General features: G+C 40.3%; 1 protein-coding gene across 5 annotated transcripts in view; it reads right to left on the reverse strand.

Moving 5' to 3' along the window:
* Positions 1-2,321: 2,321 nt before the first annotated feature.
* The window catches only part of LOC127435324 (copine-8-like), a 359,118-nt gene continuing 337,267 nt past the window's right edge, over positions 2,322-24,172 (reverse strand). For 4 of the 5 annotated variants that reach the window (XM_051688722.1, XM_051688725.1, XM_051688726.1 and 1 more), the window contains one exon: positions 2,322-7,026. In XM_051688722.1, coding sequence (XP_051544682.1) covers positions 6,838-7,026 — 189 coding nt within the window. In that variant the 3' untranslated portion in view covers positions 2,322-6,837. Of the gene's footprint in view, positions 7,027-10,529; positions 10,768-24,172 lie in introns of those variants that run through there. The other variant, XM_051688724.1, reaches the window with a different exon arrangement.

The following is a 24,172-nucleotide window of genomic DNA, read 5'->3' on the forward strand; positions in this document are numbered from 1 at the left end:
GATGATATTGTGTATATGTATATTTCATATAGCCTACACAATCTATTTACATTTAGAAGTACGACTTTTTGTAGTTTGACAGCTTGAATTAAACATTCAATGCTACACAGATAAATTTCATAATAAACATTACCAGTTCTAAAAGGTTTGTCTAGTTACACCAGTTTCATACACTAACCTGCAAACTCATCAATGTCACTTTGTTCATTTTTGAAGAAGTACAAAAACCTTTGTGACTTTTGTGTGTATAGTGATCCACCACAACCTTGTTTGTACCTCTCCTACCGGCGACCGGCTACAGTAAATGTTATATCTCCCCATTGCGGTTTCCCAAAGCTATCACGCCATTGGAAAGCACACAAATTAAGCTTCTAATTTTAATTTCTGCTCTTATTAATATATAAATTCCTCAAAAATATATAAATAAAATAACGTGCCAATATAAACTCAGCAAAAAGAGAAACGTCCTCTCACTTTTAACTGCTTTTATTTTCAGCAAACTTAACATGTGTAAATATTTGTATAAACATAAAAAGATTCAACAACTAAGACATAAACTGAACAAGTTTCACAGACATGTGACTAACAGAAAGTTTTGTTACTAACAAAAGTAACAGTCAGTATCTGGTGTGGCCACCAGCTGCATTAAGTACTGCAGTGCATCTCCTCCTCATGGACTGCAGAGATCCGGGCTCTTCGCTGGACATGGCATAACACTGACATTCCTGTCTTGCAGGAAACCACGCACAGAACGAGCAGTATGGCTGGTGGCATTGTCATGCTGGAGGGTCATGTCAGGATAAGCCTGCATGAAGGGTACCACATGAAGAAGGAGGATGTCTTCCCTTTAACGCACAGCACTGAGATTGCCTGCAATGACAACAATCTCAGTCCGATGATGCTGTAACACACCGCCCCAGACCATGACGGACCCTTCACCTCCAAATCGATCCCGCTCCAGTACAGGCCTCGGTGTCCATCACCCCTGATGAGACAAAACCGTGACTCATCAGTGAAGAGCACTTTTTGCCAGTCCTGTCTGGTCCAGCGAAGGTGGGTTTGTGTCCATAGGCGACATTGTTGCCGGTGATGTCTGGTAAGGACCTGCCTTACGACAGGCCTACAAGCCCTCAGTCCAGCCTCTCTCAGCCTATTGCGGACAGTCTGAGCACTGATGGATGGATTTTGCATTCCTGGTGTAACTCGGGCAGTTGTTGTTGCCATCCTGTACCTGTACCACAGGTGTGATATTCGGATGTACCGATCCTGTGCAGGTGTTGTTACACGTGGTCTGCCACTGCAAGGAAGATCAGCTGTCCTTCCTGTCTCCCTCTAGTGCTGTCTTAGACGCTTCACAGTACGGACATAGCAATTTATTGCCCTGGCCACATCTGCAGTCCTCATGCCTCCATGCAGCATGCCTAAGGCACGTTCACGCAGATGAGCAGGGACCCTGGGCATCTTTCTTTTGGTGTTTTTCAGAGTCAGTAGAAAGGTCTCTTTAGTGTCCTAAGTTTTTATAACTGTGACCTTAATTGCCTACCGTCTGAAAGCTGTTAGTGTCTTAATGACCGTTTCACAGGTGCATGTTCATTAATTGTTTATGGTTCATTAAACAAGCATGGAAACCATTGTTTAAACCCTTTACAATAAAGATCTGTAAAGTTATTTGGATTTTTACAAAATTATCTTTAAAATACCGTGTCCTGAAAAAGCGACGTTTCAAGGGAGTTTATATTGATAATTTATAATGTCCCTAGTAGGGAGGTAGGTTTTATTGATTTAAAACACAATATAGCATTAACCTTTGAAACCTAATCTGTTTAGGGGAAAACATAACTCAATTTTAGCAACACACTGTGGACATTTCACCTCGGAACTGCCGCGATACGTGTAATGAGCCACCTCTAATATCATTTTGCAAAACATTTGTGACAGTCATGTACTTTTTATGAGATTAGGCTGCATCCAGCACCTTTCATACTACAGAAATGAATGATACATGTAATTGTTTGTTTTGTTAAGAAGAAATGTGCAATTAAATTTAAAAGTGATCAGACTACAGTTTTTGACCTATGGAAGACAAAATGGACGAAAAAGTCCCATAGACATTGAAGGAGGAACCCAAGCCATATCTGGAGCCCAGAATATCATAGACTTGAAAGTGGACTCTTTTGAGCCATGACGAATCAAGGACACCACAGCAAACTCATGGCAAAATAGTGGAGCAAAGGAAGCACCAATCACATATTTTATAAAAAGAAAAATCTAGCCAGTCAATATAATTTCATACTCTTACAGCAATGTGTATATTACGAATGTTTATTCAAAAATTACTTGATACAGAAATAATAATTTCATCATATGGATTTACTTGACAATCAGAATTCCAGTCATGCTTTTTTCTAATTAATTATCAAAAATTACAATATAATTAGTTTCCATACATGATTTGTGTAAAGAAAATATACACTAGAAAGCAATTATACACTGACACAAAATATATAACAATTCATATCTGAAGGCATCGCACAATTCCAAGAATTCAGTGAGAGATTAAGGCCATTTGTACAGTTACTTTCCTGTTATCAATTTTTTTTTTTTTTTACTCAAAAACACTCTTAACAATAACAAAAGAACTGGTGAATCTCTTGTAAAACTATACATGCAAACATAGTGCATGTAATATTTAGATATGAAGAGCATACAATTTTATATTTGTATATCTTCAGTAAACAAACTTCATGTGAGCCGAGACACAAATTTAAAAACACTGAGGATGATTGCCGAGCTGGCGCCCATGCACACATGCACACTCACTTGCGCACACTCACACACGCACAGGTGCATGCTCACAGGTGAATGGGCTTGCCAAAGTGGCAGTTGCCGTGGCACCAGCAATGCGGGGAGAATGCGAGCGAATGCATCACAGCAACTGTTGCGAGCAAACATTCCTAAAGCACATACTGCTGTCATCTGACCAGCGATGTCAAGTGCTGCTTTTTCACACATGCAGTTTTCTTCAATCAACACACTGCAAAGTTCACACTTGCCAAAGTTAAAATTTGAAAATGTGGATTGACTGCAGAATATATATATATATAAAGATCATAAATAAACAATAAAGCCAAATTATTATCATCATTTTTAATGCTATCTAATTATGAGTACTAGATATACTACCAGTCAAACAATTTGACACATTTGACTTAATTTATCTTTAGGCTTTTCTTACACGATTAAAAAAAAATTTTGTAGGCAAATATAGTGTGCTGATATTTTTCCAAAATTTTGTTAATCATTTACTGTTCTATTTGTTAACATTAGTAAATCATGAAGTAACAATGAACAATATTTTTTATACTTTTATAATTACTTTGGTTACAGTTACAAAAAATAATATTATATATGTACCATACATTTAAAACATGAATAATGTTAATATAGTACTGTACATCACTTGAAGGCACACGTTCCCAAACAACTCAATGAACAAGGAGGTAATACATTTATTTTGAATTAGTTGAGTAGAAAAGCAAACGCTTTTCTGTGGTGTTTTTGAATTTAACTTAAAATTAGTAATATGATTACTTTTTCAATTAAGTATTCAGTAAAGTCAGTAATTTGATTACAATTGTATAGTAATTAGTATTTAATTACTTTTTTTGCTTTTCACAGAACTAAATTCACTTTTTTGAGCCAGTTTTGCAATGACTTTTTAAAAAACAAATTATAATATTATTAATTTAATTAAATTTAATGTTATTTTTTTATTTTTTTATTTTAGTGGATGATTTTTAGTGGAACACACAGTTGTCCTGCAGGTTAAACACAGGTGTAGTTCAGCACATTTTGAACAGTACATGTATTTTTTTCATAAATTCAAACTAAACAAACTGCTTTTTGTGAAATGCCTCTTTTTTATATATTTTATCAAATGCAATGACAATAATAAAAAATGTTACCCTCATCTTGTTTCAAACCAGTATGACTTTCTTTCTTCAGTGGAATGCAAAAAAGGCGTTAGGCAAATTGACAGCTTCAGTCCCCATTCATTTTCATTATTTGGAAAAAAGATGCAATGAAAGTGAGTGATGACTGAGGTTGTCAGTCCCTAACATTTCCTTTTGTCATACAATGAAATTATAAACAAGTTTGGAACAAGATGAGTGTGAACAAATGAGGCCAGAAGTTGCATTTTTGTGTGAACTATCCCTTTAAGGGTCCACACTCTTTTGAGGCACTGTATGTGTTAATGTCTCATAAATATTGTATAGGCTCTGTGTGAAAAAGCAGCACAAATAGGAACGTCAATCAAGAATTCCCCAAGGGCAGTCAGACAAAGGCAATGTTTCTCTTCAACATGAGGCTGTCATCCAAAATATTTCACCACGTTAGTGTGTGACAGGAAAATATCAATTCTGAGTTTTGTTGCTGTTGTTGTTTCCCCTCCATATTTCCCATTCTAGTTGCTACATACTAAAGGATTCTCATATATATTTATGCTAAAGAATGCCACAAATAGCAAATGTTCTCATCGTGTTTTACGATGATAATAATGAAGAACAGAAACAATTCAATGTTGCCCATTACAAAACCAAAGAGCTCTACTAAATTAAGTGAATCATAATGAACCAAGAGTCAATATAATTCACTTCAATTTTTGTCACTTTTTGTTTCCAGAAAATAAATGATTACAGACACAGTAAAATAAGTTTCATCTTCAGTATGGTTGCTTTGTTCTTCCAGAAAAAATTTAAACATCGCCCTTAAACAAGATGTATTTAACTGAGAAGGAAAATTGTGCAAGATAAAAAGACATTCAAGATACAGTATATCCTCTGTTTTCAGAGAATATCTCTTGAATAAATACATTTTTCTTATACCCCATTTGCAAAAACGTACTGTTATTTTAAGGAAAATGTGGCTTCTGTGTTGGGTGTAATCTGATTACAAAGTAATTATTTACTGTAATCTGATTACTTTTAAATAGTAAAAAGTAGTGTAACACATTACAATTTAAATTCTTGTAATCATATTACAGTTACTGACTTTTAATTATGTTTACTACTTTTAAGTACGTTACTTGGGTTACCATTACACATATTTCTAAAATATTATTTATGTGTAATACATTTTAAACATTAATTATGTTCATATATATGTGTTTGTGTTTCTGTGACAGCTGAGGGGACAACGACAATGAACAAGGAGGAAATATAGACTTCATTTTGAATTTGTTGTGTGGAAAAACAAAAACTCTGTAAAAATGGTTTTAGAAAGTGAAATATGAGTAAAGTAAATTGTAATGTGATTACTTTCCATGAAGTAAATAGTAAAGTAATTTGAATAAAATTTTAGAGAAGTAATCAGTCATTTATAGTGGATTACTATTTTTGGGTAATTTATCCAACACTGTTCTCAAGTAAATCTTGTTTTAAGGATTAGATATTTTACTGGAAAATATACTGTTCAAGAAAATTATTTTTGCAGAAGAGTTTTCTACTGTTTCAGATGGCATACCGGTTTTTGTTTGTATTTGTGTGGTAAGGAGATAAAACAATTTCACCTGGGATAAAACAATTTCACCTGGAATGAAATTCCTGATAATATCAGCACATTTTTAAAATAACTGAACCCAAAATATCTCTAGAAACAAAACTTTTGTAAATTAGGCCAAAAATTCTGCACGTTAACATTTGGTTTCAACACAAAGAAAAAAATGCTGTAATATTCACAATAAAATCCTATAAGGAGGATTTCATAATTAGCTTTGTGCTTTTTCGACACTATCTTTGGGCAACTCTACTAGGTTATGACAAAATATGATGAATGATTGTATGTTACTAGAAAAACAACAACATCAAATCAACAGAAAAAAATTACAAACCATACATTTAATATATCTTAACAAATACTATGACTACAAAAATATTGGAATAATAATGGCATCTGTGTTTTTGACCACTGGGCTCTTATTTGAGAGCAGCTGCTCTGGTTAAAATGCAATGAAGCATGTTGACTCATATGAGGTTCTCTATACAGAATGAGAAGTCTGACTTTCATGTTTGTGCAAGGGCAAAAATAATTATATATATATATATATATATATATATATATATATATATATATATATATAAAATGAGTGAGCAGAAAGAGAAAAGGCCAAAGAACGTGAATGTTGCAACACATGCATCGCATGCTCGAGCATCATTTCCATGCAAGAAATGTGGTTTTCCACTGCGACCTGACAGGCACGGCAAAGATAACATGTTGCGAGAATTCGTACAGCAAGATTCATGTTGAAGAGTTAATGCTTATAAAAGTTTGATTCAACAGTAAGAAAATCATTAACATGTAAACATTGAGTGAGAGCTCAGAGAAAAGGAAGAGAAATGACGGAAGAAATCTACTTCAAAAGTTATTTACAACAGTCAGTTTGGGACTGGTGATTGGTTAGCCTTTTCTCAGTCTGAGGAGGAAGAGGAAGCTGCTCTGCTGCGCCGAGACAGTGCGCAACACTGTTGTTTATTTGTTTGACTTCTTATTTTATCTTTCATTTCATAAGGGAAAGGTTCATTCTAACATGGCCCTCAGAAGCAAGCTAGCCACGTATTGAGAAACTGTGAGAGAAAGTGAGAGACGCCCTGACAGAAATCGCCTGTAATGAAAGTAAACCTGCCCTCAGGACCCTGTCCAACCATGGTGTCCATCTACAGCCTCCCTTAGTGCAAAGAGAAAGAGACAGAGAAAGCTGAGAGCTGAGGGAACCTCCACATCACTGAGTGATTGAGAAAGAGATGCTGAGATATGTCAAGGTTCACTCCTCTGCCCTCTTCAGATCTGAGTTTGCAGCGGGTGTCCTGGGGGTGTGTATGGAGGGGGAGCAGGCAACGGTTTGATGCCTCTGGTCCTCATGTAGGACAGGAACTGGTCTGGGATCTCAGCCAGAACGTCTTTAGCCAGACGGACCATGCTAAGGATGTGGTTTCCAGTTCGGTCGATATAGTCTCTGAATGGAACAAACTGCAAATTAAAAGAGTTAAATGTGAGAACAAGTTGACTCTGCCCAGTCTTACAATAGAAACATCACCCGGGTCATATTTCAAAAATAAGAAATTATATTTTGCATAATTAGAATTTTTGCACTTTGACATTTTCAGGACAATTAAGCTAATTTCCCCTCATAATTCTCATTAAGTGTAATATATCATATTTTTTTTATTTTTTTTAAATTCTCATTATTCTCAAAGCCGAATAATGTGCCAATTTTAACCTCATTGTTGAGGATTGAGCCTCAGTTATCTTCTGGTGTTATTACGTGTTTCAAGAAAATGCAGCAGTGGTAGCTATTAGCAGAAGTAGTAGCTATTAGTTATTAGTAGCGGTATGCAAAGAGTTAAAAACAAACTAAACCTATCTTCAGTCTAACTTATGATTTGATATTTTATAACTGTTGTCACAGCAATCGTATTAATAACATTTGATGAAGAACAGCCATGCAAGATTCGTAAAGTTTTTTATTAAAAAGTGATACAAAGGCAAAGATGCTGCAATATTAGAGAACTCGCATAGGTGTTTAAAGGGGATACAAAGGAACAATGTAGAGATATGAAAAACATTATGAAGAGAATCCACTTAAGATCAGAATTTTTTTTAATTTTTTTTTATTTTTGATGCACATAAAAAAACAACAACAAACAAAAAAAAATATTGGTTCATTGGTACAGCTGGTTCAGGATTTCTTCCTTGAGTTACTTCAGCAGTTTAATATAAATGGGCAAAACAGCTTTCTGTGAGTTTTTCTCAATGATATGAATGCAGAGAACAGACTTGTGTTCTAATGAAGACCAGTCTTGCCAAGCTCCATTGAAAGAACAAATTTGGAAGGACAGGAGGATGTAGAACGCATCTATTGCGAGCTTTGGGATGTACTGCGATTTTTCTGTTATGCAATTGCCTGTCCCAGCACATTTGTAGTCAATGAGAGAACTACTGGCATTATCACACTAGACTGATCTCATAGAGAAATTGGAAACAGTATGTTGACTTTTCTTTAGTTAAAATCGGTCTGTGCTTACCGAAATTCAAAACACTGCCCCCAGTGGCCAAAACAGTAAGTGTTTTTGGGCGTATGGGCACGTGTGAGCTCCATTTTCTGGGTGTAATGTCCACGGGGGGGCACCAAAGCGAGTTGTGAAGCGAGTTGTTTTCAGCTATACAGGCTGTATTGCAGTGAAGAGGAATATATATTTTATTAACTATATCCCCCAACCCAAACCAAAATCTAACCATCAGTGCAGTAAAAATTTAATGTTAGAGTGAAAAATGCAACCTTCAAATCACGCTCGTCACTGATTATGCAAACGCAATTACTTACTGGTTTAAACGCAGTATCTGAACCTGGGTCTCTATCTTCTCCTGTGGCACGACCGGAAGTCAAACACACTTGAGCCGATGCAAAAATGTCTGATAGGAGATGGCGCTTGTCAGGTAGTCTCCATAATATGGCCAATCCTAGGGTACTGGAGCTCTTGGATACAACATGCCAACTTCCCATGTGATCATGTTGATCACACACCAGTGACAGCATTCAGTGACGCCTGCAGCTGTACGGCCATACGCACTGTGCCTACCATGAGTGCTCTGACTAACCCGAGAAATATTTACTCTCAGAATATTTCACCAATCATGAAATGTGTCCCTTATTTCTGTTGGCTGTTTAAAAGAACTAGCAATGCCCAATTTGTGAATGAATAATTCTTTTGAGTCGGTTCTTTTCAGTGAATTGGCCAAACGGGCTTGCAAAACGGTCTGAATCGATTCGTAATTCAGTACAATTCGTTCAGAGTACTCTCTCACTGAATCATTTGGAGCGGTTTCTCACACAGTAAAACAGTATCGGGATATTTACGAATACAGAGAACAAACTGCGCTGAATACAGTGTAAATTTACCTATAGTCAACTGAAATAAAAGGCTGTCTTTTTGAGAGGTAACTTTGAGAAACTTCAGCTAGTGCTGTGTCATGTGAAGGGGCTGTTCAAACTCAATGTGTTTTTGCATTTTTGCAATCATTTTCCATGTAAACATTTGCTAGATGGATGTCTTTTGTCAACTGCATCACGTTTCACTGTGTTTTTAGCATCTCTCACGGGAGCGCTGCATTTTTAGATGCTGTTAAAAAGAACTTCTTCAACAGATAAAAACGCGTCTTGAGTCACCTGCGTTTTGCTCTATTCGTTGTGGTGCGTTTTGCTTTTTTAGTGCGAAAATGTGTCTGTCTGAACGATTACTGGAAGAAATTCTTTAGCCAATAGTTACATGAATGCTACTCATACTCGAGAAAATAAATAAATGCTTATCTCAAAGTCTCCAGAATTTAACGGTTTGGTGTTGTTTTTTGCAACAACAACAAAAAAAATCTCACGGGGGAGCATGACCCCGGACCCCCCTAGATATAAGGTTTATTAGGCAGATTTAGAAGTCTGCAACCCAACAGGTTTCAGTCGGGTTCAGGTTTGTACTTAATAAAAAAATTAACAGGCCTGCCGATCTTGTTTCGTGCACGTGCTCTCACTCACAGACACGCACGAATGGACGAGTTAGGGGCTGTTCACACCGAATGTGTTTTTGTGCACGTATGTTCTGTTTTCCCATTGTTTAAACACTTTCTGGATGAATGTCTTTGACATTTTCACCGTGTCTCGCTTGTTCTTCAGCGTCTAGTGCAGGACAAGCACTGTTTAAACACCATGTCAAGTTAAAAGTACTTCACATTTTCAAAATGCATGTTGAGACACCAGCGCGCTGTTTCATTCTTTGCGCTGTGTCTAGATTTTTTTTAGCGCAGGTGTCACAAAGATTCAACATTCTAAGTTCAGGCTGCATAGAGGGACTGTTGCAGTGTTTCATATTATTCCAGATTGTTCTGCACCAGGTGAAGTTTCAGCAAATATATGGCAAAGCAATGCTTTTTTTCCCCTTCTGCTCTAGTGTACTAAGGGGCTGCCATGCCTTGTTAAAACTGTGTATGTTTACTGTTTCAGTACTTTTAAGAATGTTGCCTACATGCTTACATAAAATACAGCTATACTAGGAGAATATACTAGGAGAAGAAATTAGATAGTAAGCGATTTTGTGTCGGGTTCAGGCTTAAAATCTGACGGTATCGTTCAGGCCGGGTAGGGTCGGGCCATACGGTCTCGGGTTTGGGTTTCATTTTAAGGCCCGTGCAGACCTCTAGGCAGATTTCTGTGCGTACCCTCAGATGAAATCCTGCAGGCGCCCATGACAGCATTATTATCATAATTACACCAGTTTTGCAGGACAGGTGACACACTGAAAGAATAGAGTCTATTAACACTTGTTTCCTCCATGTGTTTATTAATTTATTAAAACGATGCCCAACAAAACAACAAATGTTGATGGAGTATGATGACCCTAACGAACCGTCAGACTTTCATGAGCTAACAGCAGAAAACTGTTTAGGAAAAAAACACTAAATGTCCTTTGTCTGCCATTGTAGTTCCGTTATGACTTCTGGGACTTCAAATGGGTTCTTTCGCAAAAGTCACCATCTCATGCATCCTTGATCCTTGGCCTAGGATGTGTTTCCCAAAAGCATCATTAGCCAACTAAGGTTGCAAGTTCCATCATTACCATCATAGTTCAACGAGTTGGTGTTTCCTGAAACCGTAGTTCAAACGAATATTTGCAAACAGCATCGCAAAGTTGGTGGATGGAAGTTGGAACTACAGCTCTCCACCTGTGGTTAGAAGCATAGTTCCTTGTTAGTTTGCTGTGTGGACATTATTTGAATTTGCAGAGTCTTCTATATCTTTTTGAGAAGGCGGCGAATACAGCCGTTTAAGGCTGTTAAAAGAAAGTGCTTTAACACACACGGCTTCTATCGGAGAACACGACTTAAGTGTCCATGTTAATGCATAAGTGAAGTTCTTATAGGTTTTTGAAGAATGCGGATGTGTGTATGTGCTCAGTTGCACTGGGGGAATCCCGAAGTCTGATGTAAAGAGAAACCCCACTATTGCAGAGCAATGTGTCTGTCGGATCACACAGTGCATGCAGCTTTCAAGTCTTCAGCAGCTTTCAAACATTAAACAGCTTTCTGGAGTACGTGTAACGAGCTATAATAATTTTATATCCGCAGAACTTATTACTCCACCTCATTAACAACAGCTCTTCATTGTTTAACCAACATGTTTCAAATGATGGATGTGTGACATAGTTACTAGGGTTTCAGTTTCTAGGGTTTCGGGAAACAGTCAAAATCAAATCACTTTATTGTCACACAGCCATATACAGAAGTGCAATGGTGTGTGAAATTCTTGGGTGCAGTTCCGATCAACATAGCAGTCATGACAGTGATGAGACAGTACCAATTTACAATAACATCAAATTAACACAGCACAATTTAAACATCTGATATACACATAATTACACTCAACAATATACAAATAATAACATACACTGTACAGTATACAATACGCACTATATAGATACACATTATTCAATAAAAAAAAAAAAAAATATATATATATAAAAAAGTATATATAGTAGTATATATAGAATGTACAGTATTGTACTGTATTGACATTCAGGCTGTCGGTTGATAGTCAGTTGTAAAGAGAGAATATAATATAATAATAATATAATTTATGACAGTCCGGTGTGAGATATAAGAGTAAGGGTAATAAAGTGCAGTGCTGATGTATTTTGATCGTGGGAGATCAAGAGTTCAGAAGTCTGATTGCTTGGGGGAAGAAGCTGTCATGGAGTCGGCAGGTGCGGGTCCTGATGCTGCGATACCGCCTGCCTGATGGTAGCAGTGAGAACAGCCCATGGCTCGGGTGGCTGGAGTCTCTGATGATCCTCCGAGCTTTTTTCACACACCGCCTTGTATATATTTCCTGGAGGGAGGGAAGCTCACCTCCGATGATGTGTCTGGCAGTTCGCACCACACTTTGCAGTGCTTTGCGGTTGTGGACGGTGCTATTGCCATACCAGGTGGAGATGCAGCCAGTCAGGATGCTCTCTACAGTGCAGGTGTAAAACCGTGTGAGGATGTGGCGGTTCATTCCAAACTTCCTCAGCTGTCTCAGGAAGAAGAGGCGCTGATGAGCCTTCTTCACAAAGACTTCAGTGTGGATGGACCATGTGAGTTCCTCAGTGATGTGGACACCCAGGAACTTGAAGCTGCTGACTCTCTCCACTGGTGCTCCATTGATGGTGATGGGACTGTGTTCTCTGTCTTTTCTTCTGAAGTCCACCACGAGCTCCTTTGTCTTACTGACGTTGAGGGAGAGGTTGTGCTCCTGACACCAGTGTGTCAGAGTGTGCACCTCCTCTCTGTAGGCTGTTTCATCATTGTCAGTGATCAGACCTACCACTGTCGTGTCATCAGTAAACTTAATGATGGCATTGGAGCTATGTGTTGCCACACAGTCATGTGTGTACAAGGAATACAGTAGTGGGCTGAGAACACAGCCCTGCGGGGCTCCAGTGTTGAGGGTTAGTGATGAGGAGATGTTGCTGCCTATTCTAACCACCTGGTGTCTGCTTGACAGGAAGTCCAGGATCCAGCTGCACAGCGAGCTGTTTAAGCCCAGAGCCCTGAGTTTCTCATTTAGCTTGGAGGGCACTATGGTGTTGAATGCTGAGCTGTAGTCTACAAACAGCATTCTCACATAAGTGTTCTTTTTTTCCAGGTGGGAGAGAGCAGTGTGTATTGTAGATGCAATGGCATCATCAGTGGAGCGGTTGTTGCGGTAAGCAAACTGCAACAGGTCAAGAGAGAGAGGCATCACAGAGCAGATGTAATCTCTGATTAGTCTCTCAAAGCATTTGCTGATGATGGGGGTCAGAGCAACAGGACGCCAGTCATTTAAGCAAGTTATTTTTGATTGCTTTGGAACAGGCACAATGGTGGATGTTTTAAAGCATGTGGGAACTACAGACAAAGAGAGGGAAAGGTTGAAAATGTCCATAAAAACACCAGCCAGCTGGTTCACGCACGCTCTGATGACGTGGCCCGGAATGCCATCTGGGCCCGCGGCTTTGCGGATATTCACCCGTCGGAAGGATCGGGTTACATCCGCTACAGAGACGGAGAGTGAACTAACCACTGTAGGTTTGGCCACGAGAGCTCTCTCCGCGAGGGCGGTGTTATTTCCCTCAAAACGAGCATAAAAAGTATTTAGCTCATCCGGGAGAGAGGCAGCGGTGTTCATGGTGGAGTTTTGATTCCCTTTAAAGTCCGTGATGATGTCAATTCCCTGCCACATGCTTCTAGAGTTGGTGGTGTTAAACTGTCCTTCAATCTTGCTCCTGTACTGGCGTTTTGCTGTTCTGATAGTTTTCGGAGGGCACAACTGGCTTGTTTATGCTCCTCCGCGTTCCCGGAATTAAAGGCTGAGGTCCGCACAGTAAGTGCCGCGCGAACATCGTTATTTATCCATTGTTTCTGATTCGGATAGATCCGTATTGTTCTGGTCAGAACCACGTCCTCCACGCACTTTTTGATGAAACACATTATGCTATCAGCGTAAAGCTCGATGTCGTCATCAGAGGCGGACCGGAACATCTCCCAGTCCATGTGATCAAAACAGTCTTGTAGCGTAGAATCTGATTGGTCCGACCAGCACTGGATCGTTCTGAGGGTGGGTGCTTCCTGTTTCAGTTTCTGCCTGTAAGCGGGCAGAAGCAGAATGGAAGAGTGGTCCGATTTGCCAAATGGTGGGTGGGGGAGGGATTTGTAGCCATCCCGGAACGGAGAGTAGCAATGGTCCAAAACCTGGTCCCCTCGTGTGTTGAAACTAATGTGCTGGTGGTATTTTGGTGCGACTGATTTTAAACTGGCTTTATTAAAGTCCCCGGTCACAATGAACGCGGCCTCAGGGTGCGCGGTTTCCTGCTCACTTATACTCCCATACAGATCCTTGAGTGCCCGGTCTGTGTCAGCTTGTCGGGGGATGTACACAGCAGTGATAATGACCGCTGTGAATTCCCTCGGTAGCCAGAATGGTCGACAGAGAAGCATGAGAAATTCCAGATCAGGAGAGCAGAAAGACTTGATAGAATGTACGTTCCTCTGATCACACCAGGATTTGTATCATAAAACATACTCCACCACCTCTGCTTTTACCTGAGAGGTCTTTCGCTCTGTCCGCTCGGTGCACGGAGAACCCCGTGGGTTCAATGGCTGAGTCTGGAATCTCCGCAGACATCCAAGTTTCCATAAGGCAGATAATGCAGCAGTCCCTCGTCTCTCATTGGAAAGAGATCCGCGCTTTCAGCTTGCAGAGCTTGTTATCCAGAGACTGAACATTTGCCAGTAGAATAGTGGGTAGCGGGGGTCGATTTGCACGGCGTCTTACTCTGATGAGAACGCCGGCTCCGTTTCCCCTTTTCCTTTTGCGTTTCCGTGGCCAGGCTGCCCAGACAAAGGGCTCCGCTGGTGTGTTTGTAAACAGCGGGTTGGCATTGAGGAATTTGAAGTCCGGTTTACGGTGTGAAATTGCTGAACCAATGTCCAAAAGTGTTTGTCTGTCGTATACAATAAGGCAGACAACATCCAAGACAAAAAACATAAGAATTGTGAACAAAACAAACAAAACACTACTATGTTGTGTCGGAGCTCGCAACGCAGCAGCCATCGGCGCCATCTTGAGTCCAAAAAAAAAAAAAATCACTAGCTCATGACTAGCTAGTTAATTTCTCCAATGATGCATCGTACTATAGTGGTTAAGCAGTGAGTTATGTCGTTGTATGGGAAATGCATCGCTGATCAAGCACATTCAGATATTTTTTGCATTCTCTGTACTTGCGTTCTTGAGTATTGAATTGAACTTTGGCAGTGGATGAGGACGTTGAAAGAGTCCACGAGAATGTAAGAACACATAAGAACGCACATTGAGAAACAGCTTGTGCTTAAGCACCACTTAACTTAACCGAAGCAGCTCCTGACATGTGATCCAAAGCACAAATTTTATTGGTTGGGGCATTTCATCATTAGGCGAGAAAAAAACAAAAACAAATTGCAATATACTCAGAGTAAAAAAATAAATAAAACAAACCTTGCTTAGTCATCAAATGTCCTTTGCACTTCTATAACTGTCTGGTTTGGTTCAGCTACCAAGTCAGACATCAGAAGACTTCAAAGGATAGTTCAGACTGCTGAGAGGATTATTGGCGCTCCCCTACCCACCCTGCTAGAACTGTGCACATCCAGAGTGACAAAAAGGGCTGGTAAAATCACTCAACCCCATTCACCCAGCCAGAACAGCCAGGCACAGGAACAGTTTTTTCCCTCAGGCCATCCACCTCATGAACAGTTAAAACTGCCCCAAATACTTTCCTTTTATCAATACAACCATGTGCAATATTCAATCCATACATTCCTACTTATATCCATATTTAATTTATATTCTTTATCATATCATACCACTTCTTCAATACATCACCTGCATATCTGTATATAAAATATTCAAACAACATTATTGCTATATTGTACATTTATCTTTTTCATCTGTTATACCCTTTGTTTTTTTTTTTGTCACTATACTGTATGCATACACAGTATGTTTAAATGTAAATGTAAATTGCACTGGAAGCTTCTGTCACCAAGACAAATTCCTTGTGTGTGTCAGCATACAGTGCATCCGGAAAGTATTCACAGCGCTTCACTTTTTCCACATTTTGTTATGTTACGGCCTTATTCCAAAATGGATTAAATTCATTATTTTCCTCAAAATTCTACAAACAATACCCCATAATGACAACGTGAAAGAAGTTTGTTTGAAATCTTTGCAAATTTATTAAAAATAAAAAACAAAACAAAATCAAATGTACATAAGTATTCACAGCCTTTGCCATGACACTCAAAATTGAGCTCAGGTGCATCCTGTTTCCACTGATCATCCTTGAGATGTTTCTACAACTTGATTGGAGTCCACCTGTGGTAAATTCAGTTGATTGGACATGATTTGGAAAGGCACACACCTGTCTATATAAGGTCCCACAGTTAACAGAAAATCAGATCTGGGCAAGGGTACAGAAAAATTTCTGCAGCATTGAAGGTCCCAATGAGCACAGTGGCCTCCATCATCTGTAAATGGAAGAAGTTTGGAACCACCAGGACTCTTCCTAGAGCTGGCCGGCTGGCCAAACTGAGCGATCGGGGGAGAAGGGCCTTAGTCAGGGAGGTGACCAAGAACCCGATGGTCACTCTGACAAAGCTCCAGCATTTCTCTGTGGAGAGAGGAGAACCTTCCAGAAGAACAACTATCTCTGCAGCACTCCACCAATCAGGCCTGTATGGTAGAGTGGCCAGACGGAAGCCACTCCTCAGTAAAAGGCACATGACAGCCCACCTGGAGTTTGCCAAAAGGCACCTGAAGGACTCTCAGACCATGAGAAACAAAGATTGAACTATTTGGCCTGAATGGCAAGCATCATGTCTGGAGGAAACCAAGCACCACTCATCACCTGGCCAATACCATCCCTACAGTGAAGCATGGTGGTGGCAGCATCATGCTGTGGGGATGTTTTTCAGTGGCAGGAACTGGGAGACTAGTCAGGATCGAGGGAAAGATGAATGCAGCAATGTACAGAGACATCCTTGATGAAAACCTGCTCCAGAGCGCTCTGGACCTCAGACTGGAGTGAAGGTTCATCTTCCAACAGGACAACGACCCTAAGCACACAGCCAAGATAACAAAGGAGTGGCTACGGGACAACTCTGTGAATGTCCTTGAGTGGCCCAGCCAGAGCCCAGACTTGAACCCGATTGAACATCTCTGGAGAGGTCTGAAAATGGCTGTGCACCGATGCTCCCCATCCAACCTGATGGAGCTTGAGAGGTCCTGCAAAGGAGAATGGGAGAAACTGCCCAAAAATAGGTGTGCCAAGCTTGCAGCATCATACTCAAAAAGACTTGAGGCTGTAATTGGTGCCAAAGGTGCTTCAACAAAGTATTGAGCAAAGGCTGTGAATACTTATGTATGTGATTTTTTTTCATTTTTTATTTTTAATACATTTGCAAAGATTTCAAACAAACTTCTTTCACATTGTCATTATGGGGTATTGTTTGTAGAATTTTGAGGAAAATAATGAATTTAATCCATTTTGGAATAAGGCTGTAACATAACAAAATGTGGAAAAAGTGAAGCACTGTGAATACTTTCCGGATGCACTGTACTTTGCAATAAAGCTAATTCTGATTCTGAAATGTTCGTGCTCTCTGTGAAGAACCTTTTTATAATCTAATCTTTTTCCACTACAAAGAACTTTTAGTGCAATGAAGGTTCCATGGATTTCAATGGTTAAAGAACATTAAAAAAGAAATGTTATTTTTAAGAATGTTGGAATCAATTGTTTCTAATTGCTATGAAATATAATGGTGAAAACTGGTGCTAAAGGGTCTTAACTCTTCTTAAACACATATGTTAGCATTAAACAAGCTAACATGTGAATCATGATACAATTCAACAACTACATGGTATCGTACTTATTTCAACATGCATGTTAACAGCAAGCAATCTAACATTAATAATACAATGCAATGAATAACATGCTAACATACTTTATGTAACAAATCAAGTCATATACAAATATATCAGAGGCTTTACAGAACATTCTGCAATGAGATTAGAGTAGAGTTTCCATGTGAAATGTTAAAAAATATAGATTCAATTCCCTGTCGAGTAGATTTTATGGTATTAACACAGTTCATAAACACTCTTTACGTTGATTTTCATCAGGAGAAAATGATCTAAAGCAGGTCTATCATTCATCTGCATTTCTGTGAGAATCTGTGATGCTGAAAAGAGCAATTAGCCCGAAAGAGAGCACAGCCATCAACCCATCAGCATGCCAATCAACTCAAACTCCTTTGAGACCAAAAAAACAAACAAAAAAACAACAACTAATTTAGCTCCAGAGATACAACTGCTACTGAGAGCAATACACAACAGTTTAGTTCAGAAAAAAATATCTTACGTGTATGCCACCGAAAGCCAGATACCCTGGAATGTGTGTGTTGGGCCTCATGTATTCAGATAGAAGACAAAGGCAGGCCTAACACAGTCATAAAAACCTAACTCAGGCCCCCACATACCAGGTCATAAATTATACTGATAAAAATCACGCCAAAATCAAACAAATGGAGTCCAAAACAGACTACAAATCCTGTGAAGCCTTGCTCACTAAAGGATCGAACTCTCAACTCCTATTGGATGAGGCACACGACAGAACGCACCTCAACCATGACATCATCAGGAGTAGAAATATCTCTGAAATGCTTCCGGGATTTGCTTCCAGCAACTTTGCTCGCCGTGTATAGACGGAGCTCATCGCTGCTCTCAGGTGCTGCCTCGTGGCACAAGGAAGTAACGTCCGACTTGAAACTGTGGCCATACAATCTCCATCTCACTGGACGAGTTAAGATTACTCTGTGTTCCACCGAACACTCTAACGGATCCGAAGGAGACCACAGAGCAATCCGCATCCTCATCCGTTTGCCTGCAGAAGTGAAGAGTGAAAAGATTTCTCTTCCATCTTCAATCAAGTCGATGTTGCTGATCTCTCCGCCAGCCCGCTGAGAATCAGCAGCCGTACCGCCCGCCGACAGAGCGAGGAAACTCCCGTCTCCCGTCATCACCCGAGCCTCGAGGAACCGAGTCTGAGTTAAAGGACGGATGAACACACATTCTGCATCCTAATGCGATTCAAGTAAGAGGTTTACGTCTGGGCAGAGATAGAGTATTATAGTGTGTTATTATAGTGTGTTATTGATTTGCTGTATTGTGGTCCAACCACATTGGGCTGTTGTGCATTTCCGCCATCGCGGGTGAGGCCGGCAAACTGAGTTTATCGATTAAAGAATCAAAGAACACGGAACGGTTTACGAGCCGTCCACCGCGTCTCTGAGTGATAAACTAACAGCTGCTTTCTCTCCCACAATCGCGAAATCGGCTTTGGGGCCGTCACTTAATTCTCTCTCTCTCGTACTAACCACACACACACACACACACACACACACACACACACACAGACACACGTGCGCGCGTGTGGGCGTGACCCCTCACAAACATTCTGGCACACATTTTTTGGCTAGTAGATAGCTTCGTGATAAAGCTCAGCTTTGTCCCTAAGCTACCATTGACTGGTTTCTCTCCGCCCACATTCGCGGCCATATTCCCTGGCCGGAAGTCTCTCGTGACATCCTCTCCACGAGAGTCACATCTGCCATTTTGTGCACGTCCCTCCTTACACACACACACACACACACACACACTCGCTCTCACACACACACACCCTCATGTGTTATAGGATTATTTTGATTTCCATATCTAATCATATCACTGTTTAGTTTGTAGTTGTAAGTCGGAAGTTTATTGACTGCACTGTATTAATTATTAATTGATATTACTGCATAAATAAACTTTGTTATATTACAAAGAGAAGTGTTTTGGTTTGTTTTGCATACACCTGTGTCATGCTGACAGGATGTCAGTGCTCAGACTCAAGCCTTCATTCATTGTTTTTTTTTTTTTCCCGAAAATCGATATTCTTCGGAAAACAATCTAATATTGAGACTGTTATACTATCTGGTTATTAGTCCCTGATTCCAGGGTGGTGCCCCGTCAATGTTAATCCTTATTAATATTCTATTGATTTTTGATAATTGATAATTATCTTTGATGATTGTTGAATTTGAATGATCAATAAGCTACTGTTAATTTTAATTAATGTTTCATCGATGTTAATGATTGGTGATTATCTTGGATAATTGTTGATTTAAAGGATTAAAAAAAAGCTAACATTGATTTTCATTAATGTCCTATTGATTTTAATAATTAATAAGTATCTTTGATAATTATTAATTATTGCTAATAACCAAACCCGCTCCTAAACATAGCGCACTACATTTACTGGAACCCCATATGAGGTTTCAATGAGTTAGATTCAATTAATTAATTAAAATATTATTTAATAACTAAAGAAATAATTATTAATTATTTCTGATAGTAACACTGATCTAAACAACCAGTAAAGCCCTACATGTGTGTGTGTGTGAGGGCACCATTAATTGGACAAGCTTCCCTAGCCCCCTATGACAGGTGGTCTTGCACACTGCATGTTCACATACTTCTTAACAAGTGTGGGGGGATGCAGGGACATAATGATGACTGCTCTGCCAACAATTATAAGAAGAGAGGGAGAAAAAGAGAAAGCGTGTAGAAATGAGAGGAGAGAGAGAGCAAGAGCGAGAAGTAAAGAGAGATCTTTCTTGTTTTAAAACTGGCAGGGTGAATTAGGTACGAATTTAGAAATCATGGTAATGTGAATATTTCATATATGATTGTAATAAGTTATACCGAAGAAAATGTTTTTATACAATTTCATACTGGTATACAGATTTGGGTGACACCTTCTATGAAGCCTGTATATATAATGCATCAAAAAGTTATTCATAATGACTCCTAATGACACGGTGAATCTCATGAAACCTCTGAAGAATATGAACAAGTTATATTTCACCGCCAAATCAAAAAAATAAATAAAAAAATAAAAAATAAAATATATGTATATATATATATATATATATATATATATATATATATAGAGAGAGAGAGAGAGAGAGAGAGAGAGAGAGAGAGAGAGAGAGAGATATTTTGCTTAGTGAAAATGAAGCCAATTTTAGGACAATTAAGATTTTTTGGCACTGTGACATTACTTTCATGACAGTTAAGCTCATTTTCCCCCCACTTCTCTATATTGTAATGTTAAAAAAAGTTGTGATATATTATTTAAATTTTATTATTTATTTAAACTGTGCTTAAATTTAAAAAGAAAATCACTGTATTACACTATTAAGAATCTAGTGAGAATCACTATTGTGAACAATGGGTATTACGAACTTACAAGTAAAATGAAGGTAATATTTATAATATAATAAAATGTATAAAATGTTACATTGCACCTGCTATCTTTTTAATAATATTTATACTACTACTACTACTATTAAAAACTTTCTCTGTGCCTGTGTCTTTCTTCTGCTCTAACTTCTATACTACTCCAGCTACTATTAGAACTTGGCAGTGCAAAACTGCGGAATGAATTTACCCGAGTGCTCCTGTGACGTGAGCATGATGGCACGTAAACTGACATGTGACAGACACACAACCAATGAGTCGAAGGAACGTGCCAATGCGCTTGCGTCACAGGAGCATTCGGGTAAATTCGGCCATTCATCAACGCATGACTGGAAGCAATCATTTATAGTTAAAAAGTGCTTAAATATCATTTATTTTCGCACACAAAGTGATCGATTCGCTTGAGAAGACATTAATGTCATCACTGGAAAAAGGATGGATTACTGTTATGCTGACTATCTGTGCTTTTTGGACCTACAAATATCTAATTACCGTCCTCTCCCATTCTAAGGAACTGCTAAGCCTGGATCTTTTTCTACAAATCTTAAAAAGTGTTTTGCAGAAGATAGAAATTCATACACATCTCAGATGGCATGAGGGTGAGTAAATTATCAGAGAATTTTCATTTCTGGGTGAACTACCCCTTTAAGCTGTGTTATTGTATGACCTTAAATTGAGTCCATTCAATTAAAATTATTAAGTAGAAACAACAACATTTATATAGCAAATTTGAGTTGTCTACTTGCATCTAGTTAATTTCATTCTATTTGATCAAGTTTAGTGAACTTAATTAGACAAGTTTTGGAGATGCCATTACTCAATCGAGTAAAGTCAACTTATTAGGGTTTCCAGTCTATATATTCTGTTATACTTTTTATATATCAACGAGATGATGCAGAACAGAATTAATTTCTTCCATGCTGAAATGAGATGAGATACAACTGGCTGTCAAACACATTTTAAGCTACACATAACACATAAGCTACACTTAAGTATTTTCTCAGGCTTATTGACCCTTCGCTAAGCCCGTCTTAAAAGCGTTTCTGACCAATTCTATCTTAGCAACTGTTGCCTCATTGCCATTTCACAAGTGTTTGCCTTTTTACAGTGAGAGCCTACTGGAGTAATGTGTGTTTGAGCAGTTTTAAGCAGGATTTAATCGAAATGCTCCAAAAAATGTACAATGTTGCAATACATATATATAGCATTATAACATTTAAATCAAGTCAATCACTGAGATAACAGCACCACCTTGATAAACAAATAGCATTATATAGTATTATATATATGATATGTGTACACCCATATGGGATGATGATAATTCACCATCGTTGCGCAGAAAACAGACATAATATAGTACTCATTTGTCTTGTAACAAACAACAAATATTATGTGATAGTAAACTTATAATAATATGAAATAATCATAAAAATATGATTTATGGAAATGCAAATATACAGTATAATGCAACACTATTACATACTGTATCACGGGTCACTAACGGGTCACTAACACTTTTGTTAAATATTTATTTATTTATTTTTGCAATTTTGGCATTTAATTATTGTTACACTATTCATAAGAGAAACTTTGAAGAATACTAGAGGTTGGGGCATAAGTCTGATGCTGAGGACTCGACTGGGCTCCCACCTTTGGATGCGTTCGCCCAGTCGAAGCCTGACACGCAGCTGGCAGCCATGCTTGCCCGGGCGGCTGCGTGTGTTGGGCTGGAGTGGAACCGTCATCCCCCCCCCCCGAACCCTCGCAGCCTGACAATTGGTTCCTGGGCCGGAGGTGCACAAGGAGCCCACGAGGTCATGGCGGGCACCCTTCACTGCCCGGATCTGGTCTCTGAGCTCCTCTGCTCTCACTACCCTTGATGGTGGGGCTGCCAGGGGGTACTCGGAGATTCCCCAGGTGGTTAAGGCGGTTGTAGTGCACCTGTGCCCGCAAAATGACGCCACCTGGTGGGGCCACCTGAGACCACCATCCAGCGTTGTAGGGTTACGTCGTCTCTGGCGACTAAGGCCTGCGGTGCCGCTGGACAGGCCGCCTCAGCCCTGCACGCCATGGCTCTCCCTGCAAGTGCACCAAGCCAAGGTGCTAAGAGAACTGCAGGAGAGTAGTTCTGACCTGGGATTGATGCAGGAGCTGCACTCGGCGACCGACCTCGCTCTCCGGGCAACAAAGGTCATGGTGCGGACTCTCGGGCAGGCGATGTCCACCCTGGTGGTCCAGGAGCACCACCTATGGCTCAACTTGGTCAAGATGTGGGAAAATGACAAGGTACGGTTCCTTGAGGCCCCCGTCTCCCAGGTCAGCCTGTTCAGCGACACCGTCGAGGACTTCACCCAGCAGTTCTCGGCGGTGAAACAGCAGATGGAGGCTATTCAGCACATCCTGCATCGGCGCGGTTTAAGACCTCGCACTTCGTCTGCTCGTCGCCAAGGGCATCCTCCTTCTGCAACAACACCGGTTCCGCCGCAGCCCGCCCCCGTGGCCCGGCCCCGGCGTGGAGCCACCCGCAGGAAGCAGACACCACCCGTCTCACGGCTGGCCGCCAAGAACACGAGGAAGGCTTCGAAGCACCCCTGAGACGGGCGACCCAGGCATGTGGAGACCTGCTGCAGGCCTAGAAATGGTATGCAGACCACTCCATCCCCTGGTGGGGGGCTAGGAGGAGAATCCTTTGCCTTTCCGTTGATTCACCGCATGCCCGAAGGCACAAACACGCCCACACCTGGTTAGTTCCGATGGACTGCGGGGACGATATTCCTCCTCCCCCCTCCCCGGCCGATCCTATGGTTGGTATCAGGAGCAAGGTAAGTGCTTCAATGTCCCTGGACTCAGCACGGCCACAGGGCTCGAGCCCTCTCGACGTGGCGCCTCAGGCTCCGCCCCGCTGCAAGGCCCCACCCGCTGGTACGTCTGACGAGATTGTTCCCTTGGTCCCCCTTGCCCCGAGCTTGGACGAGTGGCTTGCGCTTCCCAACCCGTCGCGATGGCTGACCCGAACCATCCGACTTGGCTAGTGTTTCAGTTTGCCAGGTGCCCACCTGGGTTCAGCGGTGTCTGCTTCACCTCGGTGAAGGGCGAGAACGCTGCTACCTTGCGTGCGGAGATCACTACCCTTCTACGGAAGGATGCGATGGAGCCTGTCCCTCCAGCTGAGATGAAGAAGGGGTTTTACAGCCCCTACTTCATCGTACCAAAGAA

This window comes from Myxocyprinus asiaticus, chromosome 45 (assembly GCF_019703515.2).
Source record: "Myxocyprinus asiaticus isolate MX2 ecotype Aquarium Trade chromosome 45, UBuf_Myxa_2, whole genome shotgun sequence".
NCBI lineage: Eukaryota > Metazoa > Chordata > Actinopteri > Cypriniformes > Catostomidae > Myxocyprinus > Myxocyprinus asiaticus.